Source organism: Oratosquilla oratoria, unplaced genomic scaffold, assembly GCF_046742065.1.
Source record: "Oratosquilla oratoria isolate Oo_2021 unplaced genomic scaffold, ASM4674206v1 SCAFFOLD73, whole genome shotgun sequence".
In the NCBI taxonomy this organism is placed as follows: Eukaryota; Metazoa; Arthropoda; class Malacostraca; order Stomatopoda; family Squillidae; genus Oratosquilla; species Oratosquilla oratoria.
The window spans coordinates 78,093-99,680 of record NW_027467737.1 but is presented as its reverse complement, the minus strand read 5'-3'; the positions used below and the strand labels follow the sequence as shown (position 1 = coordinate 99,680).

Genomic DNA, 21,588 nt, shown 5'->3' with positions numbered 1-21,588 from the left:
GAGGTAGTATGTGTGAGCAAAATTTGACGCAGCCCGAAGGGATTTCTCCCCGTCCTCTCATTTTATGCAATGGGGGGACGGAGAGGGGGGGTCGCCGATTTATTGAAGCAGCCTTGCTGTGGATGTTCTGTGTCTTGCGACACTGCTTCTTACCCAGGGCAGTGGACAAGGTGCAGGGATGACCCGTCATTCAGGAGGTGCTAAGATAAGAGGGAGGGTGGAGGGGTGTGGAGTGTATTCAGGGATGGAATGGGTGGGAATGATTTTATGCCTTTTCCTTTTTGGCTACCCCCCCTTGTAAGGGGGAAAAAGCCTTGGTATATGTATGATGTATGTAGTACTGTATAGGCCTGATTTAGGTTACCTGTTAATTGTCCCTGCTTTGGGCCAGCATCCAGCTGACATAGTCCAGTGTGCATGCAGATAACTTTATAAGTCGGACCAACACTGGAAATCTGAGTTTACGTAACCGGCCCGACATTTCTTAATCGGCAGTGCCTGAGTAGATATGATGTTGGTTTGGTTATTTCATGTTTGTTGGGACAGTATATGAAAATAATACAATATATTGAATATTAATAAAACAATCTGAAATTACTTTAACTCAACACAAATAATACATGACAATAGGAAATCAATAGTATAATTGAGGCTAGCTATGCAGTATAAAGTATAAAAGTATTAAGTATGAAATAATACAAAGTCAGCACCAGTTTACATGATATTATATGAAAATACTACAATATACTAAATATTATGAATAGCAGATTTTTAGTATAGAAAAATACAAAGTCAGCACTAAGTTATGAAATAGTACATTTGAAAGTTAGCACTACTTAGAATAAATCTAAATCGAATTAAAAGCAGATGCAGTAGGCACAGCCTTTAAGAAATGCCTCAATAGCTTTCTGGCCTGCTTCGAAGTCTTTACAGAAAGTGGAAAGCCTTTTCTGAAGGTCTTTTGTATGTCTCCTCTGGCGCTTTTGTGGTGGTTGGCCTCGGGTATTTTCCAATAGTGTTGTTGCAACAAGGGCTTGGTCTTTTCGTAGAGCCTCGATCGCGATCCACATGGAAGGATGGTCGTAGCCTATCATCTGTGTGAAGGCTTGATTCCACGCCTCACAATGGTTGTTTGTACAATGCCCGCCAGACAAGGTTACTTCATGTACGTTCCAAAGTTCGGGTGGAGAAAGGAGTGGTGTACGGCACATACGAAGTGGCGGTAGCACATCACCTGGGCATTCGGCAGGCATCTGGATATGATGATATCCTCCAGAACCGTAGGTCGCATTGAAATAATCTACCAGACAACTGAGTTGAACCGGAATAACAGTTCTAAAAAATTCCATCCCATCTGGAACTCTGTCCCATGGCAGAAAAGCCAAGGCATCTAACATAGAACAAAATAATCTACTTTCTTCGTCTGTCTTGTACAGTGTCACAAGGCCTAATTCCTGTATCTTCCTCCAGGTGTTCTGCGTCAAGTGGAAAAAACAACAGTGGCACTGAACGTGATCCCCGAATACAGTCCGGATCAAGATCTATATACACCAGGTCTAAACGCTTGAGCCGTTCTGCGCAGCTTCTGATGTCATCTGGATGTTTCCGTTTTCTCTTTGTGAAACACCAAAGAAAACTGTGAAATGCCAAGGAAGACTAGAACTATTATATTTTTCCCCCGTTATCTCTCACTCTCTAGCTCATTGCTATTATTAGTGTGTATTTACCTAGTTGTATTTTATGGGAAGGGGAGCTATGCTCGTGGTGTCCCATCTTCATATCTCATTTTATCTAAACTGTTTTTAAATTCGTGTATTGTTTCCACTTTCCATTGTGTTGTTCTTATCTATATTTTAACGTTAATGCTTTTACTGATATTTTCGATTTCCCCTGTGTCGTCAGCAGACCTCTTGTTTATATTTTTCTGCTGTCAGGGGGAGCCCGTTCGTCTCCCTCCTCATTTCCTTCCATTTCCCTCAGTAATCCCTCCCCTTCTCCCCTTTCATCACCTTTCTACACCACGAGCTTTCCCCTTCCCTACTAATACAAAAAGGTACTTCCTCGTAGTTGAAATCCACGAAAACTGTTTTTTTTTTTTCGGAGTTCCAATCTTCGCCGTCAATCCGACGATTGTGTGTGTGTGTTATATCTACACCTGTCGCTGCTGGGACTCATAAAAAAATTGTGATGCATTGGTATGTGTGTGTGGCCAAGAGGGATTTCAGAAATGCAATAATAGTACCAACCCTCACATATGCAATTGAAACATGGCTTTGGAATAAGAGTCAGAGGTCTAGAGTGCAGGCAGTGGAAATGAGTTAAGTGAGAAATGCTTGTGGTGTAAGTAGAATGGATAGAATGAGTAATGAAAGTGTGCATGAGCTTTTTCCAATGGGTCTCAAAGGTAAGGGAAAGAAATGTAGTGGTTGAAGACAAGGTCTATTTATACAACCTTGGTTGAAGAGGTAGAGATAGACATTAAAGTGGTTTGGCCACATGGATCGAATGGAAGAGAGTAGGATGACCAAGAGGGTGTATGTGAGATACAGGGGGGTGGAATGATGGAGGAATAGGGAGTGGGAGTATGTCAGTGACTGAGAGGTGTGAAAGATCATTGAGAGATCTTGAGCAGGCAAGGAGAGTGTGTTTGGATAGAGATGGAAGCTCTTCTGCCGTGGTCATCTCATTGTGGGAACTCCTGGGAGCAGGCGTCAAAGATGATGATGATGATTAGTGTGTGCTTGTACGTAAACATTCTCTCTCTCTTTCTCTCTCGCACACATACAATGGAATATCAAAACCGAAATAACAGGTAATAACTTTTATTTGACTACAAAGGATTACAAAGGCGGAGTATGCCGACAGGAGACCTTTTGGTCCATATCTAGGTCGGATGCAGAAAAAAAATCATAATAATAAATTGATAATTAAAAACTATAATAATGTAAATAACAAATAAAATACATAAATAAATGCTATAGTTAGATGATAAACAAACAGGTAAATAGTAAATAATAATGAATTGACATATAACTAATAATAAATGAAAATCAAAACGGACAAATGATAACAAAACAAAAACAAATAATATGAAATAAATTATAATCATTACAGTATCTTGCTTAGGTGTTTATCTAAACGATTCTTAAAGCTTCGAACTGAACTACATTGCACTACCTGTGCAGGAAGTTTATTCCATTCATTAACTACATGGTTGGCAAAGTTGTTTCTACCTACTTCCAAATTGAATCTATTTCCGGACAGTTTGAGACCATTGTTTCTTGTCTGATTCTCATTCAATGTGAAAATTTTGTCACTTTTGATGTTGTTAATTCCCTTTAGAATTTTGAAGACCTGTATCAAGTCACCTCTGAGTCTATGCTTTTTTAGGGAAAACAGATTAATATGTTGTAGTTGATTTTCATATGATTTATTTTTGATATTTAGAATCAGTTTTGTGGCTCGCCAGTGTACTTTTTCCAGTCTGTCAACGTCTTTAATGAGATTCGGTGACCATACGGAAACAGCATATTTCAAATGTGGACGAACTAACAATTTATATAGCTTGTTAATGAGTGATGGACTTTTGAAATCAAAAGATCGTGCAATCAGTCCTAGAATCTTATTTGCTTTCTCAGAGGCTGAAATAAACTGCTTGGATGATTTGAGATCGTTACTGATAATTACGCCAAGATCTTTTTCACTATCCACTTTTGTTAACAAATTTCCAAATAACTTGTAATCGTACTTACTGTTATTTTTACCTATGTGCATTACCTTGCATTTACTTGTGCTAAATTTCATTAGCCACTTTTCAGACCATTGCTGTAATTTATCTAAAGCTTCTTCAATATTTAATTGATTTAAGTGATCATTTGCCATTCCGCACAGTTTTGTATCATCAGCAAATTTGGAAACAGTCCATGGTCTATATCATTTATATATACTATGAATAGAAGTGGCCCAAGAACAGAGCCCTGAGGAACTCCACTTGTAACATTTTTCCATCTAGAAGTTTTTCCATTTAAAACAACTCTCTTTTTTTATCATTCCACCCATTTCTAGTCCTACATTCACTTTTTGTCCATTTGTTTGGGTTAACTCAACGCACAAACTATCATATGCATCCTGTTTCACTTTCTCTAAAACACTAGTTTAGAATATTTCCTTTTTTCACTCTTGTGAAGCCTTAGATTTCTATCTAGGTTACGCATTCTAAAAAACATGCGTGTCCTTACAAAAAAATGAATAACCTCTTGAGGCAATGTCACATATGTACAGATTTGCGCTGTTAATTTCTCTGTGGAGTTTGTTCCTGGTGTTAGTGATTTCTGGCCATGGTAACACAAGAACATGTGTTCCATTTTCTCAAGATCTCACTTGGTGTCATTAAACCACCAGACTTCCAACTAGCTATAGTATTCCATGAATTATTGTGTGATGTTACATGTGATCCAAGAAATTTATATTGTGGAAATTTGAAAGCAATGTATCCACCAAAATATTGCAATCCTTCTTTTTTCATTTCACTTCCCAAATTTAAAATTGGAATGCTATCATCAGGAAAATCTAGATTTTTTCCCTCAGAAATGTATGGATCATCAATATCATCAATATCCAAGTTGGTTAATATCATTGCTGATAAGCTTAATTCATTTTGCAATGAATCAGTCACACTATTCTCCTGATCAGAATTGCTTATCATGTCTTTGGTGAGTGAATCACTCATCATGGGTACATTATTTTCAGTTGTTACGTTGTACTTGCTCCCCATCAATTTGCTATCTTTGCCAAGAAGATGGGCTCTTATTCTATATTTAAAAGCAAGAGGTGATGGATGATCATATGTAGAACCCATTTGCCTGATGTACCCAAAGAAATGTTCCAGCCCATCTTGGTTTAGCCTGTATGTCAGTATGTATGTAAGACCATACTTTTCTTTGACCATTTCATATAAGTTCTGCAAAGACTGAGATGAGACAACTAGACCTCTCTGAAATTGATAAAGGTGATTTCTTCCAGTGATTTTGATACTCTTTGCAATGGTGATCATTTCCTCCAGTACACTGTCTTGATGAGCAAGTTGGATACCGTAAGCATTCCTAGAGGGCTTCCTATCATAAAGAACTCTAGAGTTCATGACATCAAACCATGCATCTACAATTGAAATAAATTTGCTTGTCTCTTTCCAGCCTTTACTTTTCAAAACCCCTTTACCTCTGAAATACTGTATGGTCTTTGCTGTTGTCTCAGATAAAATTGTGTTGCAAGCTTGATGCTCATTCTTTTTATACCCTGTACAGTGATGTGCCTTTCAGATAATTTATGAGCTGGTTTCAAATCACTGATACTTTTAAATATTATTTCCTTGACACAATCACTGGTAACACAGCTTCCATTTGCCAATGTGAAACCAGAATCTAAAAAATTGTTTCTTATTAATTTGACAAGATGAGGTGCATCAGCAAAGACATGGACATTCCGATTAGGAGCAGCTGGATTACAAAAAGAGGAGTTGTCCATACAAATACCTAAATCCTTCCATAACCTTATGTTTGTTGGACTAAGGTCACTGACCATTGCTAAAACAATGAAACTAGTAGCCACTTCTATATTCTGTATGATATCATACAAAATTTCTTTGGTTAGACAGCAATCAAAATCATAATAGACAACCTGCTTCCATTGTTTCACAAAGCCGCAAATCATAACACACATGGCTCTATTCTTAGGATCTATTAATGTATCTGTTTTCTTGTCAAATACCCACTCATATGCAATACTACACTCATCAAAGGACAAAACACATAGTCTGTCCTCTTTATGCAAGTCCTTAGCCTCATGCTCAAGTAAATGAAACACAGCCTTCAAAATCCCAGGTTCTGTGTTAAATTTTGATGCCCATCTATTTAGTGTTGTTACAGATGGTAAAGGCAACTGCCACACTTCTTTGAGATACCTATAGGCTTTTGGGCTCAAATTTCTTAATGCAATGCACTTATATCATCATCACTCCAATGTCTAATACAAGTTCCATTTAACATATGCTCTACTTGAGATGGGGAAAAAACTTACTTAAGTTATATTTAACCTTAGTATAAACATTTGTCACTTCTCCTTTGAGCACAATTCTTTCCTTACTCCATTCTTCCTTTTCTTTTAGCAATGCATCCCTCTGTTTCTTCACAGCCTCTAACTCTTGTTGCACAGCAATGATGTCACATAACTTTCCCAAGAGATCCTTGCCCTGAGATGACACTGGCTGGGCAGCAGCTGATTTGTTGGGGTTGCCTGCAAATTAACAATCATTAGGGACCATATACAGTCTCTCTCATCTAGCTAGCTATGTCTACATTACATAGTATTTGCATTGTGACACGTATTTCATCTCTGTATTAGTAATCATATTGTATATCATAATTACTAACATGATATCATATTGTATATAATAAATACTAACATATAATGTATATCATAAATACTAACATGATGAGTTTACATGACATACCTTGACATACCTTGAATTGGCATTGCTTGCGATGACTGCCTTGCTTCAGTTTCAGGGAGAAGTTCCAGCCTGCTAGGTTCTTTCTCCTTGTTGTGGGACACAGCAGTTGCTGCATTGTCAGGATCATCTGTAAAAAATATATATATTGTTAACCCTCTATCTGCCATGGTCATTCTTACTTAACCTTCCTGGCTCTCTCCACTTCTCTCTCTCTCTCTCTGTATTAGTAATCATATTGTATATCATAATTACTAACATGATGAGTTTACCGAATAACACAAGACATACCTTGAATTGGCATTGCTTGCGATGACTGCCTTGCTTCAGTTTCAGGGAGAAGTTCCAGCCTGCTAGGTTTGTTCTCCTTGTTGGGGGACACAGCAGTTGCTGCATTGTCAGGATCATCTGTAAAAAATATATATATTGTTAACCCTCTATCTGCCACGGTCATTCTTACTTAACCTTCCTGGCTCTCTCCACCTCTCTCTCTCTCTCTGTATTAGTAATCATATTGTATATCATAATTACTAACATGATATCATATTGTATATAATAGATACTAACATATAATGTATATCATAAATACTAACATGATGAGTTTACCAAATAATACAAGACATACCTTGAATTGGCATTGCTTGCAATGACATGCCTTGCTTCAGTTTCATGGAGAAGTTCTAGCCTGCTAGGTTCATTCTCCTTGTGCGACACAGCAGCTGCATTGTCAGGATCATCTGTAAAAAATATATTCTAAATCCTCTATCTGCCATGGTCATTCTTACTTAACTTTCCTGGCTCTCTCCACCTCTCTCTCTCTCTCTCTGTTTGTATTAGTAATCATATTGTATATCATAATTACGAACATGATATATTGTATATAATAAATACTAACATATAATATATATCATACCCGTCTGGGGTATTGGCTGCTTGTTATTATGGCAAAGTAGCATGCAGTTGATACTTTAGGGTCTATATGGGGCGCCCCTATGGACCAGAGCCACACATCGTATTGTCTATGATAGAGGAAAACTCTGTTCATAGAGAAATGATGACACTTTTATACTACGACTGTCCCTCCGTTATGCTCTCCCCCAACCCCTTGTTGCTGTCCTGTACCATTTCTCTGAGTATTCTTTTTCTGTGGTGGGGGAAAAGAATACTGCCACCAAGTATTCCCACTTGGATCATAAGAGGCTAGAAGAAAGGAAAAGGTATTGGGACTAGCCATCCTTCTCCTTGTAGCCCTACAGGGCACATTCCTAAAAGTAAAAGCAAAGGCATAAGAGGGTCTGGAAGTTCTCGGACCAGCACCCTAAGGTTTGGGTCTTTTAATGTGCGTGGATGTGGTACAGATGAGAGTAAAAGGGAAGAGATAGGTAGTATGTTTGTGAGAAGAAAGATGGATGTGTTGGCTTTGAGTGAAACTAAGCTGAAAGGGAAGGGCAATTGTAAGTTTGGGAGTGTAAGTGGGAGGTTATCAGGAGTGAAGAGAGGGTGAGGGAGGGAAGGGGTGGCTATACTAGTAAGTGAAGAGATAGGTAAACGTGTAGTGGAGTGGAAGGAGGTTTCCTCAAGGATAATGTTGATGAAGGTGAAACTGGGAAAGGAGATGTGGGTTTTTGTAAGTGCATATGGGCCTGGCAGTGAGAAGAGTGTAGAAGAAAAGGAGGCCTTTTGGATAGATTTAAATGAGTGCATAGAAGGTTTAGGGAGGAATATCAATGTAATAGTACTGGGAGACTTTAATGCTAGGGTAGGAAAGGATCCAATTGATGGAGTGGTAGGGAAATGTGGAGTTCCAGGAAAGAATCGTAGTGGAGAGTTGATGGTGGAAATGTGTATAGAAAGAGAGTCGATGATAGCAAATACAGTGTTTCGGAAGAAAGTCTAGCTTAAGTACACATGGGAGAGGGTGGTAGATAGAGCCTTAATGGACTATGTAGTGGTAAATAGGATTATGATAGGAAGAGTTAAGGATGTACATGTGCTAAGGGGAGAGGGTGGGGGAATATCAGATAATTTTCTGGTGGAAGGTAAGTTGAGAGTGGAGGACAGATGGAGAAAGAGGAAAGGGACAAAAGGTAGGGAGGTTCTTAGAGTGAACTCTTTAAATGAAGAGGAAAAGGAGAAGGAGTACAAGGAGAAGCTGAAGGAGGAGTAGGAGGGAGTGAAGGATAGAGTAGAGGTAGGTGTGGAGAAGGAATGGGGATGGTTCAAGGAGGGAGTCACAAAGTGTGCAAAGATGGTGTCTGGAACAAGGACAGGAGGAAATAGAAGAAAGGGTAGTGAATGGTGGGATGAGGAAATGAAGAAGGTTGTAGAAGAGAGGAAGTGAGCTTACACAGATTGGTTACAAAATAAGACGAGGGAGTCATATGAGACGTACAAAGAAAAGAAAAGAAGTAAAGAAAAAGGTAAAGGAGGCAAAGAGGAGAGCAGATGTAAAATGGGGTAAGAGTATGACAGAAAATTTTGAAAGTAATAAAAAGATGTTTTGGAAAGAAATTAAGAGAGGAAGAGGAGGCGAATCAAGTAAAGAAGAAAAGGTAAAAGGTGCAGATGGAGAGATAATAATGGAGGAGAAGGCAGTAAGGGGAAGATGGGCAGAATATTTTAGGGAGTTTCTAAATGTGAAGGAGGATAGGGAGGGAAAGATAGCTGCAGTGGGAAATGCGAAGAAAATGAGAGTGATGAGTGAGGAAAATGGAGGAGAAATAAGGAAGGATGAAGTGAAGGCAGCAGTTAAGATGATGAAAGCAGGTAAGGCACCTGGTCTGGATGGATGCCATGCAGAATGTCCTAAAAAAAGGAGGTACAGTGATGGTGGACTGGTTGGTGAGGTTATTTAATGTTTACTGGAGAGAAAGTAGAGTGCCGGAGGACTGGAGGAGTGCTTGTATAGTTCCACTTTACAAGGGAAAGGGGGAGAAGTGTGAATGTAGTAGTTTCAGAGGGATTAGCTTGTTAAGTGTATTTGGGAAGGCTTATGGGAGGATCTTGATTGAGAGGATTAGGAGAGGAACAGTGTGGATTTAGGACAGGTAGAGGTTGTGTAGATCAGATCTTTGTGGTAAGACAGATATGTGAGAAAGCTATAGGAAAGTGGAAGGATGTTTTTTGGGCCTTTATGGATCTGGAAAAGGCTTACGACAGGGTAGACAGAAGGCACTGTGGGAGGTTATGCGGATATACGGGATAGGAGGAAAGCTTCTGGGAGCTGTCAAGAGTTTTTATGAGAATAGTAGAACTTGTGTCAGGATTAGAAATGGAGAGAGTGAGTGGTTTGAGGTAAAGGTGGGACTTCGTCAAGGATGCGTTATGTCACCCTGGCTATTCAACTTATACATGGATGGGGTAGTGCGAGAAGTAAATGCAAGGGTAGTGGGTCAGGGATTGGAGATGGTTAAAGAAAATGGAGAAAAGTGGGAGGTGAGCCAGCTGTTGTTTGCGGACGACACTGCGCTTGTGGCAGGATCGGAGGAGGGATTGAGGAAGCTGGTGACAGAGTTTGGGAGAGTATGTGATAGAAGAAAGCTAAAGATAAATGTGGGTAAAAGTAAGGTGATGAGATGTACAAGGGGTGAAAGTGACAGTAATCTGGAAGTGAGCCTTAAGGGAGAGCAACTGGAGGTGGATAGTTTTAGATATTTGGGTGCAAATGTGGCAGGAAAAGGTGGAGGTACAGTAGAATGTTGATTGAGAGAAGCGAGTAAATGCCTTGGTGGATTAAAAAGTGTAATGAGGAATAGAAATTTGGGAATGGATGCAAAGAGGAGACTGTATGAAGGAGTGATTGTGCCAACAGCACTGTATGGGGCAGAAACATGGAACATAAGAGAAGAAGAGAGAAGAATTTTGAATGTGTTTGAGATGAGGTGTCTGATAAGTATGATGGGTGTTACTAGGCTAGATACAGTGAGAAATGAGGAGGTGAGGAGGAGAACAGGGATAGAAAGGGAGTTGGGAGATAGGGTTGATGAAAGAATATTAGGATGGTTTGGACACATGGAAAGAATGAGTGAAGAAAGACTAGTAAAAGAGGTATGGAAGGCGGATTTGGAGGGAGTGAACATGAGGGGACGTCCTAGGATGAGATGGATGGATGGGGTGAAGGGGGCTTTGGGGAAGAGGGGAATGTCTGTTGAGGAAGGACGGGAGAGGACAGAAGACGGGTGAATGGAGAATGGTTGTATATGGAAGATGTTGTGATGCATGAGGTGGAATGGACGGGGGGATGGGGGGTGAGGTAGTGTGTGTGAGCAAAATTTTGACACAGCCTGAAGGGATTTCTCCCCGTCCTCTATATGGGAGGACGGAGAGGGGGGGTCGCCGATTTAATGAAGCGGCCTTGCTGTGGATGTGCTGTGTCATGCGACACTGCTTCTGACCCAGGGCAGTGGACAGGGTGCAGGGATGACCCATCATCTAGGAGGTGCTAAGATGTGAGGGAGGGTGGAGGGGTGTGGAGTGTTTTCAGGGATGGAATGGGTGGGAATGGTTTTATGCCTTTTCCTTTTTGGCTACCTCCCTAGTAAGGGGGAAAAAGCCTTGGTATATGTGTGTATGTACTAACATGATGAGTTTACCAAATAATACAAGACATACCTTGAATTGGCATTGCTTGCGATGACTGCCTTGCTTCAGTTTCAGGGAGAAGTTCCAGCCTGCTAGGTTTGTTCTCCTTGTTGGGGGACACAGCAGTTGCTGCATTGTCAGGATCATCTGTAAAAAATATATATATTGTTAACCCTCTATCTGTCACGGTCTTTCTTACTTAACTTTCTTGGGTCTGTAGATACGGTTTGCAAGGAGACACAGGGGAGAAATAAGGGAAAATGCAAGGGTAATTTTGTCCTTTCAAGCTATGAAAATAATTACTTGAGCCCAGCACAAAATTACAGTTTAAGATGTGGGCATTGAAGTAGTACATTTGACCAGCATTGTAAGGGTTAATGATTATAGTTGTCACAGACACACACACAAACTAAGATTTATTATGTCCTCTCTCTTGTGCTAACATAATGATAATAATAACAATAGTGTTGAACTGAAATTTATTTGGCATTTATGAGAGCACCGAATATGACAAACTGCTACAACGGTCAATTTCTATGTTACGTACTCTCAGTATTTCAAATCCCTCAAACCTCTCAACCCCCCTCTCCCTCTCTCTCTCTGATCTATATACAACCAGTATCCATACATAAGGTAGTGGTAATTATTATCTTCTTACCTTCGAGTTTTGGTATCCTTCGTGTTGGAAGAGCATCATACTTCAAGACTTTGAGACACTTAGGCACTGGTAGATCAAGAAGCTCGTACTTGAGTTGCCTTTTATAATCAGGGGATCCAAAATGAAGACTGCAGAGTCGTGCATTTTGAACATTAATAGTGTACTTGTTTTCACACAGCTCAATCCATCTTTCACACACCTTATTTGCAGGGAAACGATGAAAATGAACATTTGGCTTATTTCCTCTTTGGTTTGAGCCACAACCCTTAATGGCACAATAAGCCATATTGTCAAGATCTATATATACCGGTATATATAGATTTAAATTGCCAGAATATAACTAATTGCGTGGAGCGGTGCGAGCGGAGGATGCAACCTATCGAACCAACGAACCAGCTACAACTAACAGCGATGGGACGCGTGAACCCCCACTTTGCGCAGCCAGTAGACGTCAGGGCCCCGCTGCGCAAAACACCCTCGAAATTCGGTCGGAAGTGGTTAGACCTGGTATATATAGATCTTGGTCCGGATAGCATTCACAGCCGCGAGTTCGAAATCAGTTGTGATTGTCGTAGGATCAAGGTTGAATCCTAGTGTGGCACACAGTTCTTCAGAAATGCTCTGAGTTTTACCAGAAAGAAAGGCGTAGACACATGTTATCGCCGACTCGCCTAAAGGGCAACGAATTATATAGAGTTGATGAAAGAGTTTCGGAGCAGTCCGGAATGTGCCATCTATAAACCATTGAGTGGAACGAGCAAAAGAACGCCATCCTTCTTCAGTTGCAAAGGCAACAATCCATCTACTGCTATCAGCACCACTATCATAGAACATGAACTCCTGACCATCAAACATAGTCCATGAATCGTCCAGTTTTAAATCTTGCAGACAAGCGGGATCTTTCGGAAGAGCGTGACGCTTATGTTTGCGAATCGTGCGTTTCACAGACTCTGAGTTTCCAATCTCAGCACGCGCTGCGACAGGAAGATTAAGAACAGTATGGGCAATAATGACTTGTCTTTCCTCTGGTGGCAGAAGCGTGCTCATTCACTTGAACTCTGACCTTCGTGGCATCTACTTTAGAAGTATTAGAATTATGACTATGTTTTGTACCTTTGATTTCAATAGATATATCCAAGTCCGTGTACAGTGTTGCACTGCATTTCATAGCTTTTCTCCTTGAACACTCCCATCGAATAGACGTTTTGTTCACACTCTTCTTCGTGCCTATATAACCATCGTAACAAAGTTTCTGTCCACCTTTGTTGTTTTTTATAATTTCCATGTTGAAATATACATATATCAAGGACTACTATTACACAGGACGTGCGCATCCACATCCCTGGGTCCGCTAGCGGAGGCCAGTCCAGTGCAGGGTTGCCACTCCCAGTGTTTTCCCACTAGATATATTATTTTTGCCTCAATCTAGTAGTCTAGTGGTTTTTCGTCATGGATACCAAGAATCTAGTATATTATGAAGATCCTAATAAAAACGTTTAATTTTGCATTACGGAGCCAAATTCTTGGAGTCAGATGCTAGATTGAAAAAGTTTGAGCCAAATACAGAAAAATAGTGCCAGATCTGGCACCAAAAGTGCTAAATTGTCAACCCTGCCTACTAATCACGCTTCCATCCTACAAGTACAAAATATAGCAGGTTGTCACGCTCGCGTCGAAGTTTGTATCTGTTTTAGCAAAATGTTATTTTTCTGCATCATTTCTGTCTAATACTTCTCGAATTATCCCATGAAAGCATGATTTGTCATTGAGAGGTTTTGAAAATTAGCTATAACACATTCACACGTACAGTTACCATGAATTGAATGTATATCATCATACGAACTCCATAGAAATTGTCAGTCAAATTGGCGCACTTGTTATTTGTTTATAGTACGTTTGCGCGATTGATTGGTTACATTAGTACATAGATGTCTGCAGGACGGTTGAGGTTTGTGTTATCCGAATTATTAGTTTGTGCAAATTTTTAAGTGCAGAATCGTAAAGAGCAATGCAACAACAGTTGCATACAAGTGACGAGTTTAGCTCATAGTTTGGATTACTGCACCATCACAGGCAGTATACAGTTTTCTAACTTCAAAATGTTTTCATGTGTATGTTGTGTAATATAATTCGAATCTAGTAGTTTTTTGTTCAATGTAGTAGTTTTTGGCAAGCTGTCTAGGTTTTAATAATTTTCCATAGTGGGAACACTGGTCCAGTGTGCTACTAGCAATGGAGGTGTCAAGGTCATCTTACCCCGTCTTTCCCGCGTGGCTGCATTTAGAAGTGGATTGTATTTGTTTATATGGGTTTTTCATGATTTTGTGTATTCAAAATGCCGAATAAGTGTGGTGTTGTGAACTGCAACGGTAATTATAACAGGTGCCGATTGTTTCGACTGCCAAAAGGCCGTTATGAAAGATAGAAGTGAATTGATGTGCTGGCACCACGCAAGAACTTTGTTGTTGATAATGACAAATTTTTCATTTGTGAGAAACACTGGGGTCCCAATACGCCGTCTGTCAAATTGCCTGGTAGTTCTACACAACCTACAATCCCTCCCAGTGTCTTCAATGTGCTTGCTTCATGTCTGCCATCTTCTAAACCTGTACCTCGCCCGTCGAAGGCCGAAGACAAGCAACTGAGGCATTTTCTTCAGAAAGATACGATTACTTCATTTGATGCTTTTAGACCTGAACGTGACCTACAGAAGCAGTACAAGAACTTGATTATTTCAAGATCGGAAGAAAGGTTAGTGTGTCTGTTCATGACAGAAAATTTCAGTGAGTGCAGACTGTCTGTGATTGTCGAAAACACGCCCACGTTGTGTAGCCCACTGATCTGCCGTGCATTCAAGAAGGGCATTAGTGTACCACTGGGTAAGACACTTAAGGGGACCGGCTGATCAAAAGATGAAAATCTTTATTAATTGGGTTATTGCACAGAAATTTATGCCAGGAGTTAAGGACACCATATACATCTTTCCTAACCCAAAAAAACTAATCTGCAACCCTTTCATGTTGTGCCCCCCCATCTCCCTTTCAAAAAAATTGATAATTTTGAAATGACTACTCCTCCTATAATAATTGTTCTACATAAATGAAATTAATGTGGTGGAAGGACCTTATCCAGACCTTTAAACTAATAGAGAGAAATTTTAGTTAAAGTAATTAGTTTGTGGAATTTTAATTTTTATATCTTTTCCCACCCCGTCCCCCTTCAAATAGGGGGAATTTTTTTTTTGGCAAAAATTAACCCTTTCAGATATTAAAAAAAACGTTCTATTTCATCAATCAGGCAGATTTAGACATATTATGTGTGAATTTTCATTGAAATTTATTAAGAAGTTATGGAGGAGGTATAAAACTTAGGTTTTGAGATACGGGCCGTCAAAGTTTTCACTAACTTTGAACCCCTACATACTAATATAAATAAGGGATATCATGGCATTTCCTTATTTAGCTTTTTAGGCTTGAATGTTGATGATATTTAGAATAAAATTTATTCATATTCAGTCGTATATGTTGATGTCCAGTCATATAATCCTCTGTCTTCTGGCTCCTGGTCCCCACCTGCATTTTAGGCAGGTTATTACATTAGGGTGTCATAGCTTGCTTACTTTGTAATTCTTGCCTTTTCCTAGCTTCCTGAAGGTGTTTGGTTTGCTTGCGAGGACATGGCATCTCAAAAATAGTATAACAGCTTATCAAATGACAAAAGAATTGATGGTGGCTTGCAGTGGAGCGTATCACTCACTTTTTGTCTACTGTTTATCGCTTTCTGAGGCATCTACCCATTCTGGGGTCTATATATAACCTCTGGTACAGAGACAGAGTTGCCAGAAGTCACTAGGAATAGCACTCAATCATTACAAATTATTGTTATTTATTGCAATGATATATATATTGTAGTGACCAATACGTATCATAGGGCCGAGATGGGGTCGAGTTGGGGGGAGGAGGGGGTTTATTTGCCATAACTACAAAAATAAGGCGAATTTTGATTAAATACTCCACATACAGACTGTCGATTGCCATACGCAGATGTAGAATTTTTTCCCCAGTTTTTCATTTTTTTCCCAATTTTCATCGATTCTTGACCAGCCGGTCCCCTTAATCCCAACAGTGGTTTGAGGTCGTATGGTCAGTTCGCCAAAGCTGTGCGCTTAGCAATTAACTATGACATCCCGTTTGACTAAAATATTGAGATTACTGTCACTCTTCTTCAAACCCACACGTCAGCCTGTGTAAACACCGAGAATGAGAAGCTGGTATTTTTGACACGTCAGTTGGAACTTTTATGACAGAAACAGTTTTCCATGAATGATTATTGTTTTGTTCTTGAATTATACCCCAGATGTAGTTATGAACAGCTCAGAGACTTTTTGGTGCTGCCAAGGAAATGCAAGCTGCAGTACATCACTTCATCTATTGACAAGGATCAGGTGATGAGGGAAACATTTGCCAAAGTGAAGATACTGCAGCAGAAGAATGTATTTCTCTTGATAGATGAAGTACAGATTGGGCCAACTGTTGCATTTTCTGGTGGGGTTCTGAGTGGCATGGCAGTGAACAAGCCAGACTGCAAGGCCACTTCTATGCTATGTATTATGATGAAGTCGCTGCACAGAGGGCCTAGTATTATGATTTCTGTGACACCCGTCCACAAACTCACAGCAGCATACCAGCTTGAGTGTGTGAAGGAGGCAGCAGCTGATGTTGAGAGGGCAGGTGGGTGTGTCATTGGGTCTATCACAGACAACCACAAGATAAACCAGCAGTACTGTAAGCTGTTTGATTTTACGGGTGATTGCCGTGCCACAGCCAAGCATCCTCTTGACAAAGAGCGCGTCTGGTTTCTCCTTTTTGACACAGTGCATCTTCTGAAGTGCATCCGCAACAACTGGATCAGTGAGAAGTACCAGAAGATCAGTCTTGACAATAAAACAACAGCATCATTTGCTGACGTGAAGGAACTGTGAGTCAGAGAAAGGCAGTATTCTGAAGACTATTCCCCTCACTAAATTTGCTGTCAACCCCTCACAATTTCAACTACAAAATGTGCAGCATGTCTTGGTGGTGGTGGTGGTCGGACGTGCCGAGGCGAGCTCCGTCGATCCATAAGTGCATCGTGGTCTCAACTATTTACTCGAGTATTGACCATTTACTGTGCAACAGATATTCGTGTCTAGGAAAGATCAGTGTTCGTATACATTAATGGACAATTACTGGGGATACTCAGTTGTTAAATTTGAGGAATAACTGGGTGTCCAAAGACTTCGAGTGGACATTGTGGTTGGTGCACGGTGGTGGTTGTTACATCCTAGGCTCATATTTTGGATAAATTTGCAGTGTTTTACTTGCTTGAGGTGGTGAATTCATTGAGTATTGATAATAAGAAGGTATGGTGATTACGACTATAATAAGCATGAACCGGAGAGGTAGCACCAGTAAGGTATGTGGAGCGAAGAAGGATTTGGCAGGAGGGAGGCGTGATGAAGGCGAGACATATGTAAATAAACCCACTTTGGTTGCGGTTGAAGGCACACCGGTATTGCAGGATTCTGACAAGGATGAGATAAGTAATAAATGTGTGGTGTGTATTAAGGAGGTTCATGTAGATGATCAGGCTGTTGAATGTGATTTATGTAAAAGATGGTGTCATATTAAGTGTGATAATATGCCTGGGGCTATGTATAATTATATGGTGAATTCCACTGAACAAGTTTCATGGTACTGCATACATTGTAAGAGGGGTGGCTCAAGACTTTACAAGGAGGTTATGGAGTTAAAGAATCAAAGCAAAGAAGTAATGAAAAGGCAAGAGGTGATTGAAAACAAATTTCATGATGTTGTAGAATTTGTAAAGGAGCAAAAAAATACAATGAAGGCTATTGACAGCAGACTTGGTACAATGGAGGCCAAAATGGTGGATATTGGTGAATATGTAGAAACTAACAAGACTGTATGCAAGGATGTTGAGGGCAGACTGGGGACTGCAGAAGCTAAGATGGTGTCTATTGAGGGTAAGGTGGAGAACATACTAGCAACAGCCAAAGGTCATACAGAATTGGAAAGCAAAGGTGAGAATGATTTCAAACAGGAGCTGGAACAGTTAAAAAGGGAGATGACTGATCAGGACAATAAGTTGCAAAAAGAACTGAGGATGAAACAAGAGGAGAATATGATGGAAATAAGGGACGGGGAGGCTCGTAGGAATAACTTGATCATCCATGGCGTACCTGAAAGCAATAATGTGGAGTGGAACGTGAGATGTGATGAGGATCAAAAGTATGTGTTAAAACTAGTCCAGAATGTCATGGGAGTTAATATACCAGAAGGAGATATGAGGAGAATTTCAAGATTGGGAAAGTACCAAAGCGATGCTGAAAGTCCTAGACCTCTGGTTGTAAGTCTGGCTACACTATCCATTAAATATGATATTCTCAGGGAGACAAAGAAGCTCAGAGGTAAAGAGGCCTTCAAGGAAATTCGAATTCAACATGATTTAACGAGGTCACAGAGAAAGGACATGAGGGAATTAGTGGCAGAGGCTAAGAAGACTGAAGCAGAAGATCTCTCGGGAAACTACATTTATCGGGTGAGGGGCCCGCCAGAGAAATTAATGATAAAGAAAATCAGGAAAGTGGAAGGAATAGAGAATCAGTAGTAAGTTGGGGGAATCCAGGACAAAGAAAAAAGACTGATGGTGATGGTTATGTAAGTGTAAATAAGTTTAAGATATTATTCAGCAATGTGGATGTATTCTCTCAAGATAAGATAAGTGAGTTAAAATTGAGATTGGAGGAAGCATCAGAAAAGCCTTCTATAATTGCATTACAAGAAGTAAAGCCAAAAAATATGAGATTTGAAAGATTGTTGGTTGAATATGATATTGATAGATATGAGATTATTGAGAGAAATGTTATAAATGCACCGGAAGGCAGAGGGCCGTTGATGTATGTGAGAAGGGATTTATCTTTTACAGAGGTAATTATGGAGCAACAATACAGTGAGTACTTATGTATTGAATTACGGTGCAAAGAAGGGAATATACTAATTGTTTCAGACTGGAAAAAAGAAAGAATTCATTTTGTAATAGAGTGGTTAACAATTGGAACATGCTGCCACAATTTGTTGTTGACTCAGTCTATTTGGAAATTTGAAAACAATATAGATAAGGCATGGAGGGATCAAGATTTATTTTATAATTATAGAGCTAAAATAGATTATAGTAAAATTATTTATAATATAGCCACCACCACCACCACCAGTGTAATCACAAATCTAGTTAATCATTCCGAGCTGGATGTACAGGCTTAACAGCCTCTTCCAGAACATCAACTGTTAGAAACCGTTAGAAACTGTTTGAAGGTCTTTAATCAATGTAAAGGTTGTGGTTTCATTGAAGCTCAGAGGATGTCATGACACTGCAAAGTTCATCCAAATCATCCTCAACTGGTGGAATTTAATGAATGCATCTGAGAAGGGGCAAGATCAGCGCATGAACAATCTATCTCGAGCTGTTCAGTATCCCCAGTCAACCAGCCTGCTGAATTTCCTGAAGATTTTCCAAGAGGCTTCTTCAGGACATGGAGCAAATGGAATCAAGTGTTTCACCCATGACACCAAGAATGCACTAGTGCAGACTATGCAGGGACTGATTGCCATTTGCCGCTACTTGTTCAGAAACGCTGATTTCCATTATGTCCTGCTGCATGAGATTCAGAGTGACCGGCTTAAGGGGGAGTTCTCAGTCTACCGTCAATCAACTGGTGCAAACTCTTTCATGACCACTGGGGATGTGTTCTCCGTATGCAAGCAGCCCTTCTCGAGGTATGCTGCTGTAAACCTCCAGTTCATCGATGTCCACCCTGTGTCGAAGGAACATACCTGCTTGGGGACTGCAATTGACCTAGAGGATGCAGCCTCTATTGAGAGGTGCACCACAGATGTGACACTGACTGTGAATGAAGAGTGCAGTGCAGCCTATATGGTGGGGTGGATTGAGACGAAGTGTGCGGACAATGTGGTCTTCAGTGCCGAGGAACCTCTTGTGACCAGTGACGTTAATCCGCTAAGACCGACGGCCGAAAATTTAGCAACCTCCCAGTACCGCAATTATCATAAAAAAATCAACTCTTATGAATTACTCTGGAAAAAAATCTGCTGTTAGTAGACATGACAATGCATCATCCTACAAGTTTTTATTGCTCTACTCACCATAGTTGTCTCGGAATAATTACCGAGAGTTGGAGAAGATTGTGGTAGCGGCAACTCTCCGCCTCTCTGGCGGTGGCACGCAGTGCTGGGTGGACACGCTTGGCTTCACAGAATCCCGCTTTGCCCGACCTCGTGCACTAACAACAGGGGTTAGTGCACGTATGTTTTTATCACTCATTATTCAGTACGCACCCACATGTGAGTATTTTTACAGCCATGAACATTCTTATCTTACACTTATATTATTTACTAATATTACACTTATTTTGCACTTATATTACACTTACAATAACACTTATATTTATGTTTGCAGTTTTCTTGTGTTCATGCTCACAGATTTTTCACAGAGTGCCACTTGACGAAGCACTCCCCCAAGCACAGCCCCACATCACACTCTGGGCACATTGTGGTGACCCTGGTGCATACACTGGGTGTCTTCCTGCTACAGTACATGCACCGGAACTGTACATGCTGCTTCTTGGTGCCTGGTACTGCCGGAGTGCTGGTCAAGTGGTGGCGGGATATGTACTCTGCTTGCAGGATACGGTCTGGCCTGAATGTTGCTCGTCGACCCTTTCTGCTGACAGTGGTGACGGTGCCATACGTTTCTAGGAGTTGGTAGGAGACGTTGTACACAAACTCCCGGAAGAAGATTTTACGCTCGGTGGGGTCGTACTTGGAACATAGCCAAGCATTGTATGCGTTGAGCATTGTCAGGTCCACGTAGTGGAAGAATACCTTTTGGTACCACTTCGTGGACCGCCTCACGCATTCTGTGCCGCTGAGCATACAGTCAGACTTGTCAATGAGGCGCATGTTTTCATTGTAGTCTATGACCACATCCGGCTTCTTGATCGGTTTCTTTGTCTTGAAGTGCACATTGCCTGTGTCAACCATATCCCCCTTGTGGACGGTCGTCAGCATGTGGACATCTCTGCGATCAGTCCATTTGATGGCTAGAACTTCGTCAGACTTTTGACGTGTGATGGACTTGGGTTTTTTTTCTCTCCTCTGTTTCCTCTTAACATGGGCTTTCTTCTCATTATCTGATGTATCAGGGGTTTCACTGTCGCTGGCATGAGGGAGAAGAATTCTTTCATCAACCGGGAACTTGGCCATATATTTCCGGTTGGACTTGACAGTGCCGCAGGACCCAGTCTTGTGTTCATGAAGGTATTGGCAGAGGTAGGGGCTCGTGTACCAATTATCAGTGTACACGATGTGTCCAATGCCAAGGTAAGGCTCCAGCATCTTCTTCACGATATTCCTAGACATGCCCAAAGGGTCGCCAGGTTTTGCTTGGGGCACATCAACATCTGAAGCAGAGTACACGACTGTATCAAGGATGAACCCCGTTTCACAATCGCACAACACAAACAGTTTGATCCCAAACCGATGGCGCTTCGATGGGATGTATTGTTTGAAGGCCAAACGACCCTTGAAAAGCATCAGACTCTCGTCAATAACTATCTTCCTGAAGGGGTAGAAATATTTTTGGAAGTTTTCTGTGAGGCGTGTGATGACTGGCCTAACCTTCCAAATTGGGTCGTGTTTGTCTGGGGTTCTGTTGTCTGTGAAGTGCAGAAAGGACACTATCATCAGGTAGCGGTCCCTGGTCATGA

General features: G+C 40.7%; 1 protein-coding gene across 1 annotated transcript in view; it reads left to right on the top strand.

Moving 5' to 3' along the window:
* LOC143023965 (uncharacterized) overlaps positions 1-6,485 on the top strand; it is a 57,084-nt gene extending 50,599 nt beyond the window's left edge. Inside the window, exon 6 of the mRNA XM_076182635.1 lies at positions 1,471-6,485. Coding sequence (XP_076038750.1) covers positions 1,471-1,568 — 98 coding nt within the window. The 3' untranslated portion in view covers positions 1,569-6,485. The remainder of the gene's footprint in view (positions 1-1,470) is intronic.
* Positions 6,486-21,588: the final 15,103 nt, after the last annotated feature.